At 32.8% G+C, this 9,932-nt stretch overlaps 1 protein-coding gene across 1 annotated transcript; it reads left to right on the forward strand.

Moving 5' to 3' along the window:
* Positions 1-1,363: 1,363 nt before the first annotated feature.
* On the forward strand, positions 1,364-7,050 carry LOC115884183 (transcription factor Sox-3-B-like). Its single transcript, XM_030902679.1, has 3 exons — positions 1,364-1,435; positions 4,075-4,229; positions 6,827-7,050. Exons 1-3 carry the CDS (start codon positions 1,389-1,391, stop codon positions 7,048-7,050), a joined length of 426 nt encoding a protein of 141 aa, XP_030758539.1. The 5' UTR covers positions 1,364-1,388.
* The last annotated feature ends 2,882 nt before the right edge of the window (positions 7,051-9,932 follow it).

Raw genomic sequence — 9,932 nt, forward strand, 5'->3', positions numbered from 1 at the left:
TGAAAAACTTTTTTTGGCCACCTGTTCTCCGGCATACGCAGAACATGTCCAAACCATTTTAAGCTGGATTTTTCGATTCGATCCAGTACTGTCTCCTCCGATGCATTCATGATACGCCTGACCTCGATGTTTGTCTTTTTTTCCATCCTAGATATACCTGCACTTCTTCTAAGGTAGTCCATTTCAACAACTTGGATTTTGCGCTTCACGTCTGCACTCAGAGTCCACAGCTCTGAACCATAGCAAAGAACTGACTCCACCAATGTTCTTCCAAGTCTCTTTTTAGTTGTTGCAGATAAGTTTCGGTCCCACCAGAGGCTGTTAAGACATCCAATAACTTGTTTGCTCTTCTGAATTCGGGTTCATTTTTAGCGTAATGGTAGGCACTTTCATTATCAATAATGCCTACGTAGCTTTGAACCCACAATACGGATATATTAGACCCTGGACTAGTAGCTCTATATCGCAAATCCATTATGTGCTTCCAAAGGGTGTTGGGAGTAAAGTTTCTCTATTTATAATAGAGTAGATAATGAATCCGAGCATATCAGCCAAGAAGCCTCGGGGACACCTCCTTAATGACTAGATGTTGCGTTCAATATGTCAGTATAATCGGTATAGGGATAAGGATGTAATCTAAATTGACTATGTATTTCTCTGTGAACTAAAGCACAGCCAGTGTGACCACTTGAACCATCAGTATAAATTACATTTTCAGGGTTATATTTGGAGGGCATTTAAGCAAATTTGGTTACTGAATGAGCCAGGAACAGAGCTTTTGTCAGATACTAGCAAAGATTTATACACTACGGGAGGAAGAATAATCCAAGGTGTATTATTCTTCCTCATGGAATACCTGGACTATACTGCAAGGAATGGACGGGATTTTTTATTGCAGCATATACCAACAAAGACGTCGGTTTTTCAAGGAGCTTTCAAGGAAACAGCTGGTTGGTTACAGTAGTTAGTAATGGTAAAAATGATCAATGAAAATTAAAAAGTAGAACATTTTAAGTTTTTCGTTATTGATAAAATAGCAAAAGCACTGCACATCTTATTACATAGATCCGTCATAATGTAGGTATGCATACAATTCTGTTACAATCACTGTATATCCTCAATCAGCGGCTATACCGCACCCTTCCTAGCATCAATTCCCCCGCAACACCCTCTAACATACCGGACAATAACTGGGCGCAAAACCATTTATCCCACCGTATAATACCTATTTTACTTCGACAATTATTTTAATTGCGGACAAATAAATTTTTCTCTTTTGGCCGGCGACAATGGACCATTGTCCATCCGCCACAATGCGATGTTTATAGAGCGTTAACGGTCGCGTAGAGTCGATGTTCAGTGTTTTTCAGGTGAGCATCGTTTGAATCATGTCATCTACTGATAATGGTATCGGGACAGTGTCTTGTGTATCAAGGTATGTATTTTCATTAACCACTGTTAAGAGTTTCTGAATGATGTGCTTAAAACTTAAGTCCGAAATAAGATAAATTTTATTTCGCAGATTCCTCTTATAGTGACAAAATACCCAGCGATTTTTAAAGAGATTATTTTTAAAGATTATACTAATTTAAAGTATGTGACGATTTGATATTACTCATAAGACCCTTAAAACAATTCTATAACTCTTTCTGTTTCAACTCGTTTAAGTACACTTATTGATTGAACCTGTTGCTCCATTAGGGTTCCGTATCTATTTTTCAAGTCTTAAGTTACAAAATCTTGGTTTTCTATTTAACAACCAGCAGTATTTTCGGAGTTACTTAGAGAGACTTGTTATATTCGAATTTAACGATATTCTTTTCTTTATAAAATTGAAAAATTTCTTTTAATTGCAAGTTACCTAAACTGATTCTTTTAAATAATTTTATTTTAATGCAATCAGCTAATTGACCCTTAAAATGCAACTGGGGTAATTTAAGAAACCATGTAAAAGTTTATGTAATTCCAAATAAAAGAATTATATCGTTAATATGTAGTTACTGAATCTTGCATTAACAACTCGAAAAAAATTCGACACATCTATTTCACACGAGAGTCTATTTCACTAGTCCAAAAAAGTAGCAAAATAAGCGTTCGGCATTTAACGTTTTATGTAAAATGGCTAGGTATATTTACACAAATGAAGAAGGATATTATATTAAATAAAGGTTTAAACTATATCCGTATCGTTAGCACATTTTTATACAAATATTCCTTATGTTGGGACTAAATTTTCTCGAAAATAAAGACATAATTTAAAATCCCGTTACAATACGGAAATATACTGAAGTTTTGTGATTAGAGTGTATATATCATTTATATGGTTTTGTTTTTGCAAACCTTAATCAAGCCTTAATCAAAGCACGTTTGTTTGGAATTTTGGATATGGCTTGGTTTGGTTATATATAAGGATCGGGCTAAGCCTTAGCCCGCGGTTACATTGGACGCGGGTCCGTGCGTTTTTTTATACGTGCGAGCTCTGACGGAATCGGACGCGCAAACTCCGATGCAATGTAACCGCCTGCGTAGATAGCATTTGTTTGTTTTTTGCTGCGTGCACGTCTGTGCACGTATGACCAAAAAAACGCACGGACACGCATCCAATGTAACCACGGGCTTAGGCAGATTGCTAAAATCTATACTGATATATAAAATCCTTAAGTGACTGACATACTGATTAATCACGATCCTGCTCAAACCACTCAACATAAGAAGCTCTATTTTGGCATACAGGTTGATTCTAGGGTGTAGAGGTTCGATAAGAAGGGATTTTTCGAAATTCCAGTTCCAAGGGTTCCAAACCATATTTTAAGATTTTTTTAAAATGTATACAGGGTGTTTCGAAAAATCTGGTCATTGATTAATCACGATCCTGCTTAAAGCGCTTGACGTAAAAAGCTGATTTTTGGAAAACAGATTGACTTTAGGGTATAGAGATTCGATAAGAAGGGATTTTGAAACTCGAATTCTAAGGGGGTGAAACTATCCCTCAAATATTAAAATATGTTTTATTTTAAAACTGGTGAGTTTTTCGGAAAAACTCTTAAACACCTATGTTTTATTTTGTTGTTTTACATATTTTAAGATTTTTTATAAATTTATACAGGGTGTTTCATAAAATATGACAATTGAGTAATCAAGATTCTGCTTAAACTGCTTGACGTTTAAAGCTGATTTTTGGCAAACGGATTGACTGTGGGGTGTATACAGTGGGGTTCGATAAGGAGGGGTTTCTCAAATCTCAAATTCCAAGAGGGTGAGGTGGAAACGCCCCTCAAATATTACAATATTTGTTATTTAAAAAACGGTTAGTCTTTTGGGAAAACGCTTGGTCCAGCATAATTTATTTGGTTTTTTTACATATTTTGAAATTTTTAAAAAAATCATACAGGGTGTTCCAAAAATTTGGATAATCTCTTAACCACGATTCTGCTTAAACTGCTTGACGTAAAAAGCTTATTTTTGGCAAACGAATTTTTCGAAAGTCAAATTACAACGAGATGAAACTACCCCTCAAATATTACCAAGTTATATAATGATATCGCCATATTGTTTTTTCTCAAGCTAACATAAATATGAGAAAATGTTATCCAGTTTGTATGTTAATGAAAATTCTTGCTTTGCTTTATCATTACCATTACAAATGATTAATTCGACGCGAACGAAGTCGCTGGTACACGCTATTATAATATATATTTCCTTCGGCTACACATCCGCTTTACTCGAATCCTGAGAGCGACCCGAAAGTAAAGCGTAATAGACTCTTAATAGTTTCTTCGTATAAACACCTATAAACACGTCATGTCTTGATTTTTTTGGTAAATAATGATTGTTAATGCAACTTAAATTAGATGAAATATTAAAACTCCCAATAAGTGTTCCCTTGAAACACTTATTTACAGTTTCTGTTTATGATGATTTTAATCTTTTAGAACCCAATTTTTTTAATAGTGTCATGGTTATTTCATTAGATCGGAAATTGTCATTATGAAATCACACCAAATATAATGTATAAAATATATAATAATATAAGATGTCAAAGATTAAACCATATCGATTTTACTATTCTTTTAGAGAAGATGTCTCGGACACTAATCACATAAAACGACCAATGAATGCTTTTATGGTTTGGTCACGAATCAGAAGAAAACATATATCAAACGACTATCCCAGGCTTCATAATTCGGAAATTTCAAAATTATTAGGAAGTGAATGGAAAATGCTTTCAGGTAATAGAAATCAGTATATCAGTTTGGTTATATTCATAATAATATAAGTTAAGTATAATGTCATTAAAAGCCGTATACCATACCTACCTTAAAAATACTATCATGTCTTTGAACTATTTTAATTTGAAAGAACTTTCGATAAAATCAATTTGATTTTTGAGATATATTTGACTGACTAATTATTGTGATAGAGAATTAGAGAAAAAAATACATTTTTAATTTTTAAAATAAAATTTCCAAATTGAAAAGCTCTTTATTAAATTTTCTTTTAGTTTTAAAAATGCTATATTAAATAAGAACACATAAGCTCTGAAGTGCTTGTATGTGTAACAATGACCGTACATATTTATGTACGAAATAAATTGGACTATACTAAAATATAAATATACGTTCACATTCTCAGAAATGATATCAAAGGAAAAAATGGTCACAAAATGCAACATTCAAATCAAAATTTTAATTGATTTTATAAAAGATGATCTATGAAAATCTATCTTTGTATTATACAGGGTGGTCCGAACTGTATTCCGGAAACATCGCCAACATGTTCTTTAGATAAAAATAAGTAAAAAAGTTCGTCTAAATGTATGTCTTAAAATGCTTACTAAATAGACAATACATGTCATTATTGACAAAAAATAAACACGTTGAGTAGATAGTTATTTCACTGAAATAATAAATTTAAGAAATTTTAATTTTTTTTTAAAGTTAATCATAAGTTTTTCTGCAAAAAATGATGATATAACAGTTTCTGTTTCTGATGACCGGTAGTGATAATTTCGATTCCAAATATCTCGAAAACCATTACTCGTAACGATTTTTACCAAGAGACCTTTTTCATGTAAAAAACGTCGTAAATGTATACTTTGTTACTCAGTAGTTTTATACAGGTACGGACGAAAAGTTATTACCCTTCAAACCAGTTAAAAAATATGTAGGTGGCGCCCTCAACAAGTAGGAGTCATATTGATATCAAAATCAAATTTCTCATATCAAAAACTCCCAGGCACCAATTTTCATCCAAATATTGACGTTACTTCATAAATTATTTGGAAAAAATCGAAATAAAAATGAAACTTCTACACCCTGTATTTCCGAAACTAAGCATTTTAGGACATACATTTATACGAACTTTTTTACTTATTTTTATCTGCAGAATATGCTGCCGAAGTTTCCGGAATACAATTCGGACCATCCTGTATATTAGAAAAAAAATTCCCCAATAAGCTATTTAAAAATCTAAATAACTATGTAACTTTGTTCTAAATTGGTTATTGGTTCTACTTTAACCTTTCCACCAGATCACCAGGATCTACTTATTGATGGAAACTAGTTTTATAATTCTCCTTGCAACATATGTTTTACGATACTTAATTTTAGTGTACAGGGTGGGTCAATGGAAATTTTTCACCCCAATTTTTCTCGTTTAAAATTAAAATTTAGAAAAACGCTCGGACACGTCGATTTAATTTTCGAGGGGGAAAAGAAAATATCATAAAATCACTTTCACACCTATAACCCCCAAGGCGGGTGCGGCACTACCTCTAAATTCTTAAATGGAAAGGGGGTCGAGTGATACCTTATGTGAAAGGTCTTTCAATTCCCTTTCTAATGATATAGATGTCATGTACTTTCGTTCAGTAGTTTTAGATATTTATTGATTTAAAGTAGATTTTAATTTATCAGCTAAGTGGTAAACATTTTCTCTCTGTATGAATTTTTTGGCAAACTATGTATACTAAAAATTTTAACTAATCAATCTGCATCGATCGACGCCCAAAAAAATCTTTCAATTCGGAATAAGTGAAAAATGCTCAATTTTGGCCGGGAAAGTTTTTGAAATTTTAAAAAATAAAAAAAAATAAGCTTTTTTATTTAAAAGCTTAATTTTTAGTATACATAGTTTGCCAAAAAATTCATACAGAGAGAAAATTTTCACCACTTAGCTGATAAATTAAAATCTACTTTAAATCAATAAATCAATAAATCTCTAAAACTACTGAACGAAAGTACATGATATCTTATATCATTAGAAAGGGAATTGAAAGACCTTTCACATAAGGTATCACTCGACCCCCCTTTCCATTTAAGAATTTAGAGGTGGTGCCGCCCCCGCCTTGGGCTTTACAGGTGTGAAAGTGATTTTATGATATTTTCTTTCCCCCCTCGAAAACTAAATCGACGTGTCCGGGCGTTTTTCCAAATTTTAATTTTAAACGAGAAAAATTGGGGTGGAAAGTTTCCATTGGCCCACCCTGTATATTTTATAGGGTGACAACGAAACTTTTACACAAACCATCAACCAGCCACATTAGCTAAATTGCTTTATACCGAAAATTTATATCGGAAAGTATAAATTATTAAAGCACATATTTATAACGGTCCGTGATACATGACGTAAATATTTAAATTTCAAAATTAAAAACAATATCAGTCCTAGAAGATACTTTATTCCATAATTTACATTTTCTACAACATTCAGTGAAAATACATATGCAAGCAGTGAGCCTCTTAAAAAAAATTGTACATAGTACTTGTATTAGTGTTGTTATAAGTAACTTAAATGTAAAATTTATATGGATTTGTTTCACCTTTAGAAATAGATAAAATGCCATTTATCGATGAAGCCAAACGATTACGCAGTCAACATATGATCGACTATCCCAATTACAAATACAAACCACGTAGGAGAAACAGAGAAACCAAAGAGAGCTTATTGAAGAAAAGTAAATCGTCTATCGGAGGCTTCTGTGATCCTCTTCAGTTAGCTATTAACAGAACTTTTTATAATCCATGTGGTAAAAATAAATATTTCTTATAAATAAGTATTTTAAAAAAGACATTTTCAGATAAACTTTCTTTACTAAATATATCGGAACATAAAAAATATAACTCCGAAATAAATCCAGCCGAATTTACTTACAGTCAATCTCCAGTGACCTATGTTGAAAATTTGCCTACGCAATTGCCAAAAATTGTAAGTATCAAATTGAAATACATAAAATATATTTTTTTTAAATATCTACATATGAAAAATAAACCTTATTTTTACGTGAGGAATCTCCCCACGAGAGATGGCACATGATTCTTGAAACACCCTGTATATGAAGATGTATTTCAGGAAAATATTTTAACTTCTACAAAGTGGCTCAAAAATGTTTGAGTGGATCGGGATGATTTTTTTAAATGGAACACCCTGTATATTACGGCAGTTTTGGCTTCCTTTCTGATCACCTAATCCTAAGATATTATTAAATATGTTTGGATAGTTTTAAAAATATTAACAAATAAATAAAAAAAGGAGGGCTTTCAGCTATTTTTTAAATTATTAAAAATACAAGAAATGTTCTGAAATCAAAACTATACTAAAATTTTATTATTGTTGGTCTGTTCTTAGCTTGCTATAAATATCGTAATCTTAAACCATACTTAAACCAATTCTATGCCAAACTTTCTAAAATATAAAATCATTTTTCTTCGGTTTTTGAGCCACCCTGTAGAAGTTAAAATATTTTCTAAAAATACATCCTAATATATACTTTAGGTTGGCACTTATACAAAATTCGTAACTTTTTAGCCGACCATACCGACAGGTATGGTAGGCTATTAAGATCGGCAAAAAAAGTTTTTTTAATTTCACTCAAAATCAGTTATTTGGGTCATAAATGACCTAAATATAAAATATTTTCATGGTGTCTGTCTGTTTGTCTGTCCGTCTGTCCATCTCTCTGCGTGCCTCCCGGCGCCAATTTTTTATTATAGGAGCTACAGATGAAAAACTTTTAACCCCTATGGAACCCGTGAAAACCCCTATTTGCGGCAACATTTTCATAGACACCTATGACCTAGCACAGAATAAAAATAGCTTTGACATATAAACGATCAAAAATTTTTATGAACGTAATGTCGTGTCCAAAATCGGTTATTATTATTAATAAAACATAGTTGCGGCAATTTTTTGATTGGCACCCTGTCAAAAGTGTGTTCTCCTAGTCATAAATATACTTAAAAATTAGGTTTGGATTAAAATTACGATGAGCGTGGATTAAAAATACGATCCTGAAGCCGGAACTTAGACTATTAAGGTGCGTTCAGACCGGCTGCGCTGATTCGCGCCGCACCACGTGCATCATTTTTTTAACATACCCCGCTGGCAAGCGAACCTTTAGGTCGGCGTTTACATGTATAGGAGTGAGTCGTTATGGCAATCTAGTAAGTCAGAGTGAGCAAAAATACGAAGTATTTATTACATAACTACTTAATCTGACGCTAGATTCCATGCGCCTGGGAAAATACTCGCCTTCTGTCTTTATTCAGTACATCTTATTTTACTAAGCGTGTTGTCCGTACTCTTCGTATACATGAAAACCGGCACCCAAGAAAAGAAATGCCGACCCTTAATATACTTTTGTGCGCGCTAAAAAATACACTTCCAAAGTACATGTCAAAAAAATGTTTTGCGCGGTGCGGCAAATATAAAAAAGAATAAGCGTACAGGAGTAAACGAGTAACAGTGATAAATGAATAACATCCATTTGTTAAAATAATTCAGCTATTTGATTAGCTCAACAAAGTTATAAGGCATAATAGTGATGGACATTACGATTCTTTTTCGATTTCTCATAATAAATCGATTCTTACAATTCGTTTATTTGAACTACAAATACATTTTGTGTATCACAGTATAAATACTTTTTTTGTAAATAACTTTCATACCGCTTATATTTTATATCCATTGCATTGGGCGGAATTGCAGCACTTTAATGACTAGAATACAACTCCTTTTAAAGAAAATAATATTTAATTAGATGTTAATATAATTTATTAATTAGGTTTGGTATTGTTTTTTTCTTGGTATTGTAAGGATACAAAACTTCAAAACGTTGAAAAAACGATTAAAAAAATCTAAATATCGGCCAATATGTAAAAAATATACCAAGAAAAATATTATATAACTGTATTCCGCGTATAATGTTCTATAAGAGTTCGTTTTTTTAAGTTCGTTGAATTTTCGTTTTCAAAATCGCCCTGTATCATGGAGACACCAAGAATATCATAACAATAATTCGCAAAAAAGTAGCTTAGAATGGTGAAAATAGCAATTTTATTTTTATTAACAAACGATATATCGTCCCATTGCTGCCAAAAGTCACTAACTTACTTTTTATTACTTCCGAGAAAAATGCGTCTAAAGATGAATTACATTGCATAAAGATGTTATAGTTAGTAACTATTCGGTATTAAAATAAAACATAAATAGCCAGAAATCGTAGTTAATGACTTTTGCAATCGATTCTCCGCTTCAAAACATAGTTAGTGATTGAATTTGGTTGTTCGGAAAAATGTTAGTTAGTGACTTTTGGGAGCAATAGGACGATATCCATTATTGATAATCAAAATGGAACACCCTGTAGATATTACGCCGATATTTTACTAATAGCAACGTACAAAAAAATAAGTTCAATAGTCGTTTATTTTCGGCAGGAATACGACAAGGCCTTCGCACCGCTGCACTACAAGGAACCAGACAATCATAATCCGAACGATTATGCCCCCCTAGGTGCTCCCCTGCCGCCCTGTCACTCGTTGCCAGGCAGCATCCATCACAGCGCCTTATTAAAAGCGGCCTCTTTCTACGCCTACCACGATCTGGCTTCGAACAACAATTTGCCGATGTACTTTCCACAGATTTAGGCGCGAGGA

This window comes from Sitophilus oryzae, unplaced genomic scaffold, assembly GCF_002938485.1.
Source record: "Sitophilus oryzae breed Bouriz unplaced genomic scaffold, Soryzae_2.0 scaffold_2026_pilon_pilon, whole genome shotgun sequence".
NCBI classification, from domain to species: Eukaryota; Metazoa; Arthropoda; class Insecta; order Coleoptera; family Curculionidae; genus Sitophilus; species Sitophilus oryzae.